Here is a 17,109-nt window from a genome sequence, read left to right as displayed (position 1 = left end):
GAGCTCGGAGCCGCCGGTGCAATGTTCGCGGCCCCCTGCGGACGGGCAGACAGACACCAGCACCACGGACACTGCCTCAGCCTCCCGGCAGCCGGGCACGGGCGGCTGCGGGGGGACCGAGCCGCGGCGGCCGGGGCTGAGCACCCCAGCTGCGGCCGCTCTCCGGCGGCTGGGCCCGGCCGCGCCCCGCGGGACGCGGGTGCGGTGGAGGGGGGAAAGGGGAGCTCTTCCCGGCCCTCGGCTCAGCCGTGGCCGCGTACAACTCGTGTTTACACAGGGCGACTCCCAGGCTCCCACGTTTAGCGTTGAGATAAAATTTATTGCGGTTATTCCGGGGGAAGAGCTCTGCTGCTGCTGCTGCGGCGGCGGCGAAAGGAAACCGAGGAAGAAACTGGGCGGGAGAAGCGGCGGCGGGTCAGAAAGGCACCGGGGCTCTTCGTGGATGGTTTTATTTGTCAGCAGTTTGGCAGCACCTCTTACTTTTCGCGATGCTGCTCCTTTCCTTTAAAATAAGTGTTTATCTTAAAATGTCAGTGTAATAACTCAGGGATTTATCCCCTCATGAGATAGGAACCCCGTCCTCGCCCAGCGAGCCCCGTCGGACCTCTCGCTGCTCAGCGAGTGGCAGCCTTGCCCCGGCGACCGTCTTCCCCTCCCCGGCGGTCCCGCTGCCCTTGCCCGCGGCGGAGCCGGGTGCCCTCCCGCTGCCCGCCGCGGGCGCTCCCGCCCCGGCCCCGCCGCCCCTCTTTTGGGCGGGCGCCCATTGTGCCGGGTGCCTTCGCTAGGCGACCTGCGGCCCTGACGGTGTCAGCCCGAGGGAGGCGGGAAGCAGAGGAGGCGACAGGGCTGGGGGGGGGAGACGACAGACACGGGCCTCATCCCGCCACTGAGGCCGTGTCGCTTCTCTTTCAAAGCTGAACGCTGTGACCTTTTGCCCCCGGTTACTTTTTGTTATTAGGGCTCGGTGGGCGCTTGGAGCGGACCTCCCTTCTCACTGGCCGCGGGAGCACCCCGCGCGCCCCTCCCCGGCCACCACAGGCTCGGGGGTTTTCCCCCTCCGACCCCCTCCCCACGCCCGAGCCCTTCCGTCGCGGTGCCCCGGGCCGCCGGGCGGGCGGCCCCCCCGCTGCCGCGCCGGTCCTCCCTCTCCTCGCCTGACCTTCCCAACATGGCGGCGCGGCCGCCCCCTCCTCCCTCCGCCCCGCCGCCGCGAGGGGCCTCCTCGGCGAGGGGGCGGCGGCGGCTGTCAGCCGGGCGGGGCGGGGCCCGGCCGGGGGAGCGCGGCGGCGGCGGGAGGAGCGGGCGCAGGGCTGGGCCGGGCGGGGCGGAGCGGCCCGGCCCGGGCCGGCGCCGCGCACACTGACAGGCGCTCGGCCAGCAGACGGCGGCCGCGCCGGGGTGCGGAGGGAGCCGGCCGGGAGACGGCGTCGCTTCGGCGGGGGGAGACGCGGGGCGAGCGGCGCTGGAAAGTCCCGGCCGCCCCCACACCTGTGCCCGCCGGGGCGGCGAGTGGGTGTAGCCGCCGCCGATCACCTGGGATCCCCGCCCCGTAGCGCCTCCGCCTCCCGCCCTCGCCCGGCCGGGGAAGGCGCCACCGCCGCTGCGAGCGAGCGAGCGAGCGAGGCAGCGCGCTCCGGGCGGCGGCGGGCAGCAGGGCCGGGGCCCGCGGGCGAAGCGAGGGCTGCGGCGCCGGTGGGGCTCGCCCCCTCCCGACAGCCGGGGCGAGGCGGGCAGGAGGGCGCCGGCCCCCGGCCGGCGGAGCCTGCGCCGCGGGGCGCTGGAACCGCGGCAGGATGAACCCCAATGTCACCTACGCCAGTCGCAAGCGGCGGAAACCTGTGCAGAAAATGTGAGCGGCCCCGCGGGGCGGGAGGGGAGAGCGGCGGGGAGGGAGAGACCGGCTTCCCGGAGGCTCGCCGTCCTGCCGCGCACCGCGCCGGGGAGGCCCGGCGGGGGCGGCCGGTGGCGCGGCGCCGTGCAGGGGCGCCCGGGAGCGGTGGTGCCTGGGGGTGCCGGCAGCGTTTTTATTGTTTTTTCGCTTTTTTTTTTTTTTTTTTTTCTCTTCTCCTTTAAAGAAGGGAGTGTCGGGGCGCTGGGAAGGAGGGAGCGGTGCCGGCAGCGGGGCGCAGCCGGCTGACCTAGATTGGGAGGCATCCGAGGTGACGGCTCCCGAGCGGTGGCTGCGCTCAGCCCAGCGGAGCGGGTGCCGCGGGTGGGTGCCGCGCCGTCCCGGGTGGGCGCCGTCCCGGGTGGGCGCCGTCCCGGGTGGGTGCCGCGCCGTCCCGGGTGGGTGCCGCGGGTGGGTGCCGCGCCGTCCCGGGTGGGTGCCGCGCCGTCCCGGGCGGGCCCCGGCGCGGTGGCTGCCGCGCTCCCGCCGCCCCCGCCCCGCACCCCGCCCGGGCCGCTCCGCTCCGCATCGCTGCGCGGTGCCGGGCGCTCAGGTGTCTCTGCGGGGAGCGCGGGGTCGGAGCCGGGAAAGGCTCGGCCGATTCCCACCGTTTAGAGCTATTTTTAGCCTATCTGGGAGGGCTGAACCAGCCTTAACCCTCCGGTGTTACATTAGGTGTTTTTATTTGTTCAGCTTCAAACAAACCCCAGTGCTGCAGACCGGTCGGAAGCGGGGGGAGGGACGGACACACCAAACTCTGGCCGTATGGTGGCTTTTTGTTTGTTAATTTATCTTTTTGAAAGTATGGGAACAGCTTAGTACCTGAGTAATTTCATATTATGCACCTGCTGTAGGTTTGACTGCTAGGCTTTGCATGCTCCACTAAAAGACTGGTCTCATGAGAGTGATTTCTCAGGCTAGAGGAGATGCTTAACTTGCACTTTCAACTGAAAGTCAAGAATCTATAGGTCATAAAAAGTAGCAAAGCTAAACTACTGAGTTGCAAGAAAAAAAAGCTAACTGTGATGCAAAGCTCAAAAAATCCCTGTGTATTTCCGCAGGGTACTTCTGTAGATGTAAAATAACTGCCAAGACTACAAAAGCATTAAAGGAGAGAATGACAAATATTTAATGAAATTCTATTGTGAATGATATGTTTTTAGATTTATAGCAGACAACTGTCTTGGGGGCAGGGGAATTAGCTTGAGTGCTTGTTTCTTTCTGGTTGGAGTTGTTGGAATGAATGCATGTACATAGCTGCATTTTCACCCTACAAATTAACACAGAAAATCTAAAAATGCATTTTTAAAAAACATTCCCTTGCTAGAAGGTGCATTCATTATGAAAATAGCAGTGTTTGCTTTTTTTGACCATTCATTTCCAAACAAAAATGTAGAGGTACCAAATTCAATTCATGCTGTAGATCTGGATCTTAAGAATTAAATCAGTGGGTTTTTTGTGAAGAAATAAAAATGTATTGGTGGTATTTGTAGACTATTAGTTGCTAAAGGCAAATCTTATCTTCTGATTGTGAAAGGGCGAGGTGTTCTGCCTTGCTGGTAAGATTGCTTAGTGTCTGGCTTACTATTAAGTTCTGGTTAGTCTTGGATAGAGGATGTGAAACTTTCTCTTTCGTGTTGCTGTAGTATCTACATAAGCCTTTTCCATGTATCTCCTTTTTATGTAAGCTGGCTGAGCTTCTCTGATTAGTTGAACTTTAAGCCTTTTTTATTACTAATGGAAATCATTTCTCTACTAAGGGACTTTGTCCTTTAGGACCAAAGGGAGAAGTAAATATTTCTTCTTAAAATAAAAATACTCATATTAAAATAGTTTGCTCACCCACCTGTAGAAGTGGAGGCTGATTATTAACCCACCTTGCTGGGGTTACTAGAAATTATTTTAATGCGATACTGATTTATCTTTCACGTATCACTTATTTGTTTCTTTTCTCCTCATAAAGGCTATGCTCTTTTGTTGCTTCTTCTGTTAGACCAACCTTACAGAACATTGCTGGTGGGTCAGAGGGCTCAGATTTTTTACATAACTAATTACAGACAATACCTTTAGGCCAAAAAAGGTGAGAGAAGCAATAAGCTTTTGTAACTGATTGGGGGAGGGAGGGAAGATGTACTTGCGTCTGGTTAATAAAGATTTTAAACTTTATGAACAGTTCCAGTGTTGTGTTTTCTTGTCCTATGGTTTGACGCTACCGTGATCTTAATCCATTTGAAGTTGATATTTCCTCCCCCCAGTAGAATTAACAGCTCTTTTTTTTTTTTTTTTAAAGTGACACATTGTTGGGACTAGTATCTTTTACAGAAGAGATTGTTTCTGTAGATAGTTCTTCTACTGTTTTATTTGCCGTATATGTAACTCTGAATGGAGCATGATAATTGGTAATCTGTGGCAATAGGCAGCTAGTTCATAGAAATGGAAGAAGCTATTCATATAATGCCATAGCTGCCATGTAAAAAAAATGAAGTAGAAGAAATACTTCTTGCTTCAGGTGCAAATAACTCATTAAAGCCATGGTGGTAACTCAAAACCAGTTTAAGAAAATTCCCCCTGCAACTCCCCATTTTTATTATGTGCCATGTGAAGAACTGAACATGAGAGGGAATCTGGGGCTATTGCCTGACAGTGCCAACTGTTAAAATGTGCTTTTTGATTCAGTAGGGAATTACAGTATCACAGCTGAAAAAGAAAAGCAGTCATGGAGGAACTTAATAGGCAACTGTTCCTGCAGTTCATCTTGTTATCTTGTCATCTGAAAAAAGAAAAAAGCCTGCTAAACCATGTGCACTCTAATTGCATGTAATACGCTACAGAAATCGCCTTCTTAAAACCTTGGAGCCTTTAAATTTCCTCCTCATTTAATGTTTGAACATTGTGAGTCCCCCTGGTGGCAGCACGTCTGTGGGGTGTTTCACTCCCCAGTGAGACTTGGGGAGCAATGGGTGGCTCCTGCTTTTTTTTTTTTTTTTTTTTTTTTGTCTTGAGTTCCTTTTCTCTAATGATTAACTGAACCGCTGAAATAGTATACTAGTATTATAGTAGGAAGGATAAAATGCAAATTTTGTGGAAGTGGGGTTTACTATAGATAGGTTCTAACATCAGGTGAAGGCTATTATATAAATGTAGCTCCACCTTGTAGTTTTTATGTTTTTCTGCCTACTAGGTTTGATTTGCCTTGTTTTTCTTTTTTTTTTTTTTTTTTTTTTCCTCCAGTGGTTGGATAGGAATTGTTTTGCATAACTGCATAAATGTTACAGACAAAGAACGGGGTGAGGAGGTCTAAATGCTTCATACTATACAGGTGAAAAAAAGCGTAATGGCATGTTTCTTTAGCAGACTGAAAAAATAAATTATGATATGGTTTTGTTCTGTGTTAGCTTAAATATATTTATGATATTAAATACAACACAGAAAAATGTTTGACTCGTTGATCCTTAATTATGAGTAGACATAGTAATTTCAGAAAGCAGTGCAGAGAGATTTTAATTTAAAAATGAAAGTATTTATGTATTCTTTCAAGGCAAACAAACAAGAAGTGCCAGAACAAGCTTTCAAAATGGAAGTTCATCAGAAAAGAAAAAAAATAATTAAAAGATTCCTTGGTGTAAAGCAGTATCTGCTACAAACAGCAGTTTGCACCTCTTATTTGAAATGGAGGCAATAAAGCTGTTATCATATGTAGAATAAATTTAATATATATAAATGATAACCTCACCAGTCTTGCAGTACCTGTATGTTACATGTAGGCTGGTACTTGAAATTCACTGGTTTTAAGGTTTGTGGGGTTTTTTTAGTTGGTTGGTTGGTTTCTGGTCAATGCTTCTTGCAAACATATACTTTTTAGAAAGAGAATCTGCAGCAAGTGGGGAGAGACAAATGTAGATAACATGGTCAGTAGTTAGAAATATACTTTTTTTTCTTTTTCCAAATCGCCTTGGCTTGTCATCTTGAACAGTAATGAAGTATGTTAAAACTGAGTGTGAAACTTCCATTCTTGGTGGGTGTTCTGGCTGTCTCTATCACTCTGGTGGAGTCTTTCATACACCAAAATAACCTGAGCAAACTAAAATTCTTTACTACTGGAGGACAAACAGTTGCCCAGCATCAGATGAGTAGCATGCTGCTGATTCAGGTTTTTTGATAAAAACAACTTTATCCCTTCAGTGGCCTAAATCTTTGCTGGTTTCATTGCCTGCTGAAGGAGCCACTGGAAAGGGACTCTTGCCCCTTCAAGATAGGTTGGCAACAACTTTTGATCAAAGAAGTCGATAGTCTGTGTCATATCTGTTGCTTCCAAAGGAATTGTCAGCTGAATTTTCAGTAATTGTAAATTCCGTATGGGAAATAAAAGAGTAAATGCTTAGAAGTATTTTTCAGTTGCTAAAATAAATAGAGAATTTTGGAGGATGTCGCCTATTGTAATACTTGCTTAGTGGTAACTGATGCATTTCATATACCTGAACTACATTGAATTAAATAATATACATAAGAATAACATGTTATTGCATGTACTATTAAATATGAGGTGAAAAATATATGTAGCTGAAAAGATTAAACCCGTTAGCTAGGTGACGTGTATGTTCTTCCTTATGTCTTTTTCCCTAGGCAATAAAACAGTTCTGATGAACTTTTAATTAGTTTTTTTTAAACAGAATTAATTTTTTTAACGTATCACTGTATCTTTAGTGCTCTTGCACGTTCTTTTATTTCCTGACTTCATTTCACACTTCAGTCTTGTTAATAAGGTATGCTTTTCAGTGCTTGGTTGTTCGGCTTTTCCCTTCTTTTCAAAGTTTTTGTTGTCATATTATGGACAATATAAATTTGTGTTTTCTTTTCATTTTCTCAAAGAGCTGCTTCAATTTCCCTTTAAAAAATACAAATTAGCATGTAAATATTGAAACTTGTTTGGGCCTTTTGATAATAATTAAGACTTTCTTTTTAATAATTTAGGTTTTTTAATGTCTGTGAAGGTGCGCATGGTAAACACATGTAACAAAACCTTCTGATAAAGTAGTCTGTAGCAGACCTGTGAAAATAGTAGTCGGCTAATGTTATGATGGCAAATCCTTTAGAATTGTTAAAACAAGAATTAAGAGTGCTTGCTTGTCTTGCAGCTGTTGGATGATAAGGATTGTAGCTCAGTTCGGAGGCACTGAGTGTACAGAGACCTCTGGCCTTTAATTAGGGAATTCAAATTTCCTGTGAAAGGCAAAAGATCAAGAACTCAAAGATCAGCTTAAAATCCCTTCCCTTGTTTACTCTTTTTTTCTTTTTCTTTTAAATGAAACACATGCATGGATTTAATCTTGACATAGTACGTAATTTTCCTTGAAGATAATTTTCTGCAACGCAGCTAGGGCTGTCTTTAGCATCAAGGGTTTACGTAAGTGGATGGAAAATGGTTTAGCTTGCTGCTTATGCCCCTGGCATTTCTGCTCTTACTCCCTTCGTCACTGAAGGATCCATTTTTATATAATGGATTTTAGTTGGATGACAAAGGGGAAAATTAGGGAAAATCAATGTTTGATTTGGAGGGAGAGAACATGGTAAGATTTATGCTGCAAATACCAGTAACAATATTCAGAAATGTTGTGTACTACACTTAGAAAATCCTTATGCTTTGAACTAGTTAGAAGTAAGGAAGAGAAATCATTAGAAAGTAAAGCAAAAACAATGAGATCTAACTAAGAGCTTGACGAGATAAACTGTATGCAACTGTGCAGTTAACTAACTTGTCAAATTGCTTCTGGAGGTTTTCAACAAAGCGGAGGCCAGTTGTGAAAATAGAAGTCTGGTATTTAGTGCTGATTTATTTGGTAAAGATTGTGTGTTTTGAATGGTTTTCGTGGGGCAACCTCCACGTTTTGGAAGCAGACCTGTTTAATTTGATAGTGGTGAGCTGTTCACTGGTTGTTATACAACTGTTATCTGCTTAAAGTTTGGAATTTATTCTGTCTCTACATTTATGGTAGCTTAATACATAAAAAATATTTATGAAGTAACTTTTAATGTTAGTGGTAACGTTTGGTGATTTTGAACTTTACCTTCTTAGGGTTATATTTAAATTCTGTTAATCATATGGCTTGTACAAGTGAATATTCTGCCAGAATAAGAGAATGTGAAGAAAGCTTTATTAAATTATTTTAAGTTTAATATTCACTCGGGGATGTGGTGAGCCGCAGGTCTCAAAGTCAGGGCTTGTGACTGACGCACACATCTTACCAAATATTTAGTTTGTCATCCATTGCAGTTGATGATGAACCTATGTTTTTATTCAAGAGAGAGAATTTTCATGTATCTCGATTCATCTGTTTTCCCCACTTTTCCAATATTTTTAGGATAAAGCTCTACTAGAACTGTGTCCTAGGCAATCTTTACCCTGCAGCAAGCTTAACTTTATCCAGCTGGGGAGTAAGTAATTGCTGCTGATATATTATATTTCTGTGTGTTAACAACATTTTGTATTACGGCATCTCCGAATTTCCAGGCTCCACGTAAGGAGCATGCCTCCTTTAACGTGCAAAAGGGCAGCCGTAGTGCTAGGGAACAGGCAGCCAGGCTTAAGTGCAAGTTTTTGACAAGTGACACTTGAATAAACAATGCCTGTAAAAAGAAGGACTTGAATTTAAACTAGCAAGAAGTATAATTGAGACATAAATTAAAAACAAGCTAAAAATAGGAATGTCCACTCTATCACTACTTATTTGACTGGAAATACAAGATGAAATTATTTTTCGGTGTGGTTTACTTTCAGGAGTGGCAAAAATAACTGTTGGAGCTTTTGCAATTTCTCATCGTATAATTGATATGATTATGAAGCTTGGAAGCAGACTAAATGAAATACTGAAGAAATTAATTGCTGAAAGTCTTTATGCTCAGTATTTCGTGAGTGATACATCTTGCAGAACCAACATTTCTGTGAGAGCAGCACAAATCAATAGCTGCTACAGATGTCAAGTAGAACTGCCAATACTGGAAAAGTGAGAATGAATCACTCTTTAATTAGAAAACTGTTTAATAAATATCATAAAATCTACTATGGCTTGTGCAGATAAATTATTTGGTTTCAGTATTGTCTTGTAATGACTAATTATAACCCAAATGAGTAGGGATTTAAACCTGTTCCTAGACTTCTGCATACATGGAAAGGTGTGAGTATCCAAGTATCTGGAATTGGAGCTCAGGGTGAATATGAATGGAAAATAGCAAGTTTAAAAATACTATTAAGTAATTCATAACAGAAAGCTTTTTAAATTGTACTTTGTAAGGTACAAAGGCATGCTTTTGTCATGCCGTACTCAAATTAAATGCCTTCAGCTGAGAGGTAGCTTAAAGGATGAGCTCAGTAGTGTTTGGTACAAAGATTTTTACCTGCTGGCTGGGCTGTGTCTCTTGTTTTCTTGTGCGGTTTTGGATGCCTCATTGCCTAGCAAGTTACTAAAACTTTTGTTGTATTCAGTTGACAATAGCTTGTTCCAAACATTGACAAAAATTAAGGACACCTCTGAAAAATCGTAATTGAAGTGAAAAAGTGTACTGTCAAATGCATTTGTACACAAATATTACTAAATTATTGAATTACTTGTGACACAAACATTTGGAAGAGTTCAAGTGACATTTCAATTAAAGCATAGGAAGCTTTTTTATAAAAAACGCTGAATATCAAAGGTTTCAAATGTTCGTTATGTGTTCAAATAGCCATTGTAGCTCTAACTGCTTCATTTAACAGTATTTGCGTGTGTTGGAGGGGAGGTTAAACCATCTTACACGGATTTTTTTTTTTTTTTTTCCAATGGGAAACAGAAGTCACTTGGGAAAAACACTTTGCTTGTTAAAGTTTAAAAGACAATTTGTAATGTTAGGTTTGGCAAATATTTACCTTCATTTTGGGAAGAAACATGCATTTATATTGTGTTTGTGTTTTCTGCCACAGAGTAAAGCCATCCCCAGCTGAAGGAGTCAAGTCCAATCCCTCCAAGAGACACAGGGACCGCTTGAATGCAGAGCTGGACCGCTTGGCTAGCCTTCTGCCTTTCCCTCAAGATGTTATCGCCAAATTGGATAAGCTTTCTGTGCTTAGGCTTAGCGTCAGTTACCTGAGAGCCAAAAGTTTTTTTGACGGTAAGTGTTGGGAATTTATTTGGTTTTGGACTGCTTGTAAAATTCTGTTCATACTGTATGTTGATTTCAGCTGTTTAAATACTTAAAGCTGTTAATTTATCTGCATTTTAATGGAACATCCAGTTGTGTGGGTATATACAATGTAACTGTATAAAGCAAGCTTTCCAGTTTCTTGAAAACCAAATGTAACTACTTACATTTCACTTAAATCACCAGTCTTTCAAAGCTTTGTATTTGGAAGTAATATTGCCCTTAATGAGTCTTCCAGTGCTTTTCCTCAGACTTTCAAGGATACTGAAGACATTTCTTTTTCCCCTCTGAAAATTGCCTTCATAAAACCATTACTGTTCAAAACGTGTCATATGAGTTCCCATCAGCTGTATGTTTTGCTTAATGATGCATCAAAAACGACTTTGTTTTGATATAAAGTAATTGCTAGTGCCCCTTCCTATAGTTTATTGCAAAGGTGACTTGGAAAGAAATAGAGGCAAGGTCTTTCCTGTGTTTAAGCCGTGATTAATGCAGGCCATGAGGCATTAAGACGACAGCTAAGGTTCTCCAGTTGTGTTGGCAGGTTTTCCCTGTCCCCAGCCCTCGCAAGGGTAATACAGCAGCACTCAGAGTAGTAATCAGGCCAGAAGCACCTGCTCTCTTACACTGTCTCAGAGCTGGTCAAGGAGACCTACCCTTCTCATTCGCTATCCGAGTTGTTCTGTAGGCTGAGATGCAATGGCTGGCTTCATGCCAGTTTCTTCAAAGGCAGAAATAGTCTGGTCCTTTTCATTGCTCAAATAAAGCAGGGAGCTTGTATTTGAATAATAGTCCCTTTTTTTATCAGTCAGTGAAGTTTTAAAATATCATACTGAAGATGGAATTATATTGATCAGCTGTAGCTAAGGAATCTTGCTTGCAGTGGAGTTGATATGAATTGCAAGTTTCTTTTTTTTTTTTTAATTACATTTTTGGGACGTTAAAATAACCTCTGTTCTCATCAGTTTAAGATTTAGCGTTTCAGCCTCTTGATAGTGATACCATACCATGGATGAAAGGACTGAAGAAACCTAACTGCCTAAGATAGTTCCACTTTTTCCTGCCAGGAATACAGAACATTTTTTTTTTTTTTTTTTTTTACTTACTGTGTTTAGTGGCTTCAATTTAGTAATGCTCATAAATTTATATCCTGTGTTTTATTGCTTGAAGAATATATGCAAGTGTCTTGATTTCTGTGCTTGTTCAGGACAATTCTTAGTATGGAATCTTCTCAAGACTAGAGTTGGTCAAATATTTCTGGTAGTGATTTTTCAGATGAAAATATTTGCTCCCATGAAATGAAAGAGTACTCTTGGCACATCAGTTTCATCAACGTCTTTGTGAGACATTATATCAGGTTAACTGCCGTAAACCAAATAATTTGGCTTGTCCGTGTTCTCTTGGTGAACTGAAGAGGAAGTTCTGGTCTCAGTGAAACTTTTTTTTTTTTTTTTAAATTATGTATTCTGAAACAAATAAAAGGTTGCAAGTTTTTTGCCTTACTTGGAATGGAGTGTTAATATCATCTCAATTTCTCATGCAATGGAAGTGCTTGATTTTTGTTTCTCCCCCCCTGACAATTTGCACTTGAAGGTCCTGGAATAAAGGGGTTTAAGGCTATGATTTCTGTATAGGGGGAAAAAAAAAATCATGGCTTTAGCTGTAGAGAGATGGTCAGAATCACTTCACACCAAAATTTACATCAGTTGCTTGTTTTTAATTTGAACACGAAGGTAGCTTTCAGCCATTCACAGCGGTGATGAATTAGGTGTGCATTAGTAGCAGAGAAGTTAAATTGCAACCTGAAATGCAAATATAACTACTGTGGATCCAGGATTGAAGCAAACTTAACCTGTGTTTTCAACTCAGTAGCGTACTATTAGTATGGTATCCACATAAGATAAACATACGTGGCTAATGCTACCATACTGGACCACAGCTGTATAGGGTATTTAATTGTGTTATAATGAATTAAGTAGCAGAATTTTGATTGGCCTCGTAGGAAAAGACTTTTCAAGCAACAAGTAAGTGCATATACTAGGTGCATTTCAGCAGAATATTGTTCTTATAGCCTCCATAAAATAAAGCCTGGTAAATGTGAAAAGATAAATAATCTGATGTTGCTTGTCTTGTGCAAGACATTTTGAACAGTGTGAAATTAAGCAAGTTTAATTTATACCTTCAGATAGAATAGCTTCAGTAGAAGCTGTCTTAACCTTTTTAGCAGAAAAAGACTTTTTGCTAGTTCTTTTCAGGCCTTTGAACTGTAGGACTACAAATCAGGTTAGTAATCAGTATCTGTCTGAAGGTGTTTAAAGGCTAACATCAATGACTAAAGTGAATATAAACAAGAGTAACCATTCTATGACTATGACAGATCCAGTAGTGAAAATAAAATCTTTTATACTATTTTAATGTACTTAAATAACTTAACATTTCAGTTGAAACTTACCCTCCAAAACAGAAATTAGTGCTTTGAAGTACGGAATTAACAAAAATACCCTGAAAACCCCTAGGTTGGAGTTTCACAATCTGCCTATGCGGTGCTTCTCACAGAACTGCTTTTTTGAGGGAATGTTTTCTGTAGTTAAATATATGCGGAAAGCCCTATAGGAATAAATCTGACAAATGCAGGAGTGAGCACTGATTGTCACCTTGAGCGACTAGACTGAGCCAACAGGTCCACTTTATTAACGCAGCATGCTGAAGTAAAGGGAAACGCTAAATGAATAACAGGATGCAAATGGGGGGTGTGTAAATTCCTGCGGAAAGTAAAATATAAACGCGTAATCATATGATCTTGCTTGAAAGGAAACCCAAGTTTTTGCTGTAACAATAGATATTTTTTCAAAGAAAACACTTGCATTTTTCCAAGTTTAAATAATCCACAGTGAATGTCTGTTTTCTGAAGGCGGAAGTCGGGGGGGCGGGGGAGAAAGAACTGTTGTGAAAGACCTCTCAAGAAGTTACATCAATTTGAATAAAGGTACCTCACTTAGATGTCTGCAAGGTTTTTTGTTGTTACTTTAAAAGCTAAGTGTGTGTATATATAAAAAACAAACAAACCAAAAAGCATATTCCCCTGCCCCCAGTCATTAAGATGGTACAAAACTGTCTCCAGAGCTAAAGACAGACGAGTTTTTCCATAGTGTCTACTGAAACATGGTAGACTTCTGCATTCTTATCATATTTCAGGTTGTAGGAAATAGGTGTACGTTTGTTTTTTTTCCCCCTCTTGAACAACCTTAAAACATCTTGCTTTCTTCTGTTGGTGATTGTATTCTGTTAAGCAGTTGCTTTTGATTGTTGTAGTTTGTTACTGTGGTGCTAAGTGATCCTTCTGTGTCACTACCCTTTAGATAACACTAGTTCTTTGTGGTCAGGTTAGTCTCAAGTCCACATGGTGTCAGGTGGCTTTCTGTATCCCCATGTCAAGCACTCTGGCATGCTCTTACATGTATGAATTTGACCTTGTAGTCAAGAAGGAAATTTCAGTAGTGGCTTGAAATAATGTGTCTCAAGTCTGTTTCTTTATAAAGTCAAAGTTCTTGTGTGATGAGTCAAAGCTAAGAAGTGATTTAAGGTGGTGTCGCTTCTCAGCTGTGTGATGTTACTTGCCTGTACTGAAGTGGATTAGCAGTCCTCAAAGTCAAGCAGGTTAGCTTAAATCACCGCTGGAGTATTTATTTTGTGTGCGTAAGATACTTTCTGAAAGTGGCTTAAGGCAAGCTTTTTATTTTTAAGAGACTAGGATAAATCAGGCAGGTGTTTGCTGACAATCAGTAAAGAAAGACTTTATATGTTGTCCTGGTATTATTTCACTCCATTTTGATGCTAAGTGCCCATGCATGTGTGCATTCAGCAGTGAAAAATATAAAGTGGAATATGGGACAACAGCTCTTTGTGTGGATGCAGGTTAGTGTGAGTTCAGCATCTGGAGCACAACTGGATGGTCATTTAGGCATAGTCTGTGTTTCCCATGTATACTAAAGGAAAAAGCCCTTTTGCCTCTACCTTTGGTCCTTATATGATGAATTGATAATCATTTAAATACTTCACTGCAGTAAGGAAGAACATTTATAATGAGTCTTCTCAGGGTTTTGGTGAAGCAGTTAGATTAAAGGAGTTTGTGTGATCACTTTTTTTAACATTAGGGGCATGGTTTTTCTTTTTAAAGGTATGCTGAGAATTGAGGAAAGGCTTGCAGATTCTAAAATGAAGTAGCTGTGCTGTGTGTGTATCGATACATTAGAAACAAAATTTAACATGTTGCTTATTAATTATCCTTTCATCCATTTCACTAAGAATTCTTGTGGTTTAAAGTATGTGTTTTTTTCTGACTTGCTTATTGGACAGTGTTCTGCAATTACAGAAGAAAGTTTCTGCTCAAAATTAGTTTAGAATTGGTTTCTTATGTTGTATGCAAGTGATTCTGGCAAGCACAGCAATAACAAAATAATTAAGAATTTTTTCCAGTAAGTTTGCATTGCCTAGTTTTACTTTGTAATATAATTAACACACATTCCTTGGCATAACGTAGCTCAAATTTGCAATGCACCCATTGTCATCACATAAAATATATTCTTTGATATAATGTATTTTTCCTGTGATGCACACTGTTCTATCGTACTGTGTATTGGAGAGAACAGACTGCATGCTGTTCCTGCTCTGGAGAGCATAGCTTAAGATAAGATGTACAAATGGGAAAGACAGGCAAAGTGGGGGACAATGTATTTATTCTGTCACATTGAAAAGGGCTGCAACATATCTACAGTCTAGCAGATATAGATAGCCTTTCTGCCAAGTGTTAGGTGGTGCTCTGAAAAAGAAACCTGAAAGTACAAAATAACGGATTAAAACTCAACCCGTTAAGGCTAGGATAATACAGCAGATCTGACTTGCTTTTATTTCAGACTGTTACCATATTTACTTGCCTTGTTTGTCTAATGCAGCTTTCCTCATGTATTTTTTGAAAGTGTGACTTCCCTTTCGTGTTACCTTCTTTCCCTGCTCCTCCTGCTGCATACACGGACACTCCTGACTGCCACGTCAGGAAAAGCTAAAGCCCTCCAGGGCAGAGCAGTGGAGTCAGGCTGCACTTGCTGCTTTCAAGTGTTCGTGTTGATGCCATATAGGAATTTACTGTTGCCAGCAGCTCCTGGTGGGCTTGACTAGTCTTATTTGGTTCATGACTCCATCTTGAGCCTTTTTTGTACTCCAAGGCAGACAACACCCCATAGTTTGAGGGAGATCATGGTTTTGTAGAACACTATCCAATTCTGATGTGAAGAAGTTAAATGGAGAATCCACCACATCTCTTGGTGATTCTTCTAGCAGATATATCATCCTGTTAAAATATTATTCAGATTAAAATTTGCTTGGTTTGCAGCCTTGGAAGTTATGTTGTTCTCTGTCTAATTAGCTTTTCTGTATTTGGTTATTTCTACCATGTATATGAATTCATTTTCACATTTTTGGATGAGCTGCTTTGAATCTTATCTTGAGAACTGGAGGGGGAAAAAAAATTGAAAAAAAAAAAAAAAGCGCCAACTATGTTTCCTTTTTGTACTGTCTTCCCCTTGGCCCCAATCCAAAATTATTACAAAATGTGAACTTTGGAATTGTATGGTTATTTCAGTATCAGACTATTGTACCATTCAAGTTATTTCCTAGTCAATGTTTGTTCTTCCACACTGCTGTAGTTGTCTCCCCCCCCCCCCCCCCCCCCAAACATCTCCCCACCCCCAATCCCCCGAAATTCATTTGTGGCCGTCTGCTACAGGCTATTTTAACCCGTATTTTACGTAACAGAACAAAAGAGGGGTTTAGGCTTTGAAGTCCTAAATTCTGATCCTCAGAAATGATGATGAGCCATGTAGCTGTCACATCACCTTAAATCTCAAAATGTGTATGTTTTCTTTGTATCATGCTCATTCTTAGCTTGCTCAGAAACATTTTATTTTTAGGAGTGCTGTGTCACTAGGCGTGTCATGCAGCTAGGCAGCCCTATACCCCTATGGATTCATATAACTGACATTTAATATACCCCACACTGAACATCTAAAATTGAAAATTCTGTTTATATCACAAAGTAAGAGCTTAATATGTCAATATATTTGTAGGATAAAGAGGAGAAACTGGGTACAAATACTGATAGTTAATGTATTCTTTAGATTTTCTTTTCCTGTTGCACTGTAGTATTTCAGTGATTGATGTTAATCATTGTTAGAACTCCCTTTGCCAGGAAGAGAAATAAAAGGTTATCTCTTCTTCACGGCCCTATGTATTATTTAATCAAAGGCATATGGAAAGTCAGTGTAAGAGCCTCTTATGTTCCACAAAGCTGTTGTAAAATTCCTTGAAAACCCTGTCCCAGTATGCACTGTCCCAGTATGCGGAGCATTTGTCTTTTCTTTATAGCCCTTGTTAATAGGGAGATTAGTTTTAAGCATGCTGTTCTGGGCTTTGCTCTGTATACCTGTTGCAGTGAATATTCTCGTTTGCAAGATCAGAGCCTGAAATATAATTTATCCTATGCTAACCATATAAGTGTTCTGGAGATTGATGTTGTTAGGGTTAGTATGACATTCAAACCCAGAATGGGTAGCAAGGTAAAAAGCCTGGCCTCGGGAAGTACTGCTGCTTCTCTGACACTGTGTATTCCAAATCTTTTAATCTTTGTTAACATTTCTATTACTATGCTGTAGCACCTAAAGATAATGAGATTTGGAGCTTTTTGTTTTTGTTATACAAACCACAGTAACTGTTGATCCCTCCTCCAAAGACGGTTTGAGCGGAGAAGTATATTAGGGGTACCACCAGGCTCTCAACATAAGTCCTTGATGGGCTTCATGATTCATCCATTTGAATTTGTACAGGTATAGTTTGCTTGACTACAATCTTAAAAATATGTCCTGGTAATTTAAGACTTCAGTATGAATACACTTTAAAAATGTGTCCAAATAATCTATTAATACTGGAATGGCTTTTAATGCTGTGTGAGCCTTTATGACTCAGCAGTTTTCCTCCTGTGTGTGCTTGTTGATAGG

General features: G+C 42.0%; 1 protein-coding gene across 1 annotated transcript in view; it reads left to right on the top strand.

Annotated features, from left to right (window-relative positions):
• Window positions 1-1,401: 1,401 nt before the first annotated feature.
• Window positions 1,402-17,109, top strand: part of AHR (aryl hydrocarbon receptor) — a 43,776-nt gene continuing 28,068 nt past the window's right edge. Inside the window, exons 1-2 of the mRNA XM_082328574.1 lie at window positions 1,402-1,849; window positions 9,843-10,030. Coding sequence (XP_082184700.1) covers window positions 1,794-1,849; window positions 9,843-10,030 — 244 coding nt within the window. The 5' untranslated portion in view covers window positions 1,402-1,793. The remainder of the gene's footprint in view (window positions 1,850-9,842; window positions 10,031-17,109) is intronic.

This window comes from Platalea leucorodia, assembly GCF_965183815.1.
Source record: "Platalea leucorodia genome assembly, chromosome: 1".
Lineage (NCBI taxonomy): Eukaryota > Metazoa > Chordata > Aves > Pelecaniformes > Threskiornithidae > Platalea > Platalea leucorodia.
This window is presented reverse-complemented; position numbering and strand designations above follow the sequence as displayed.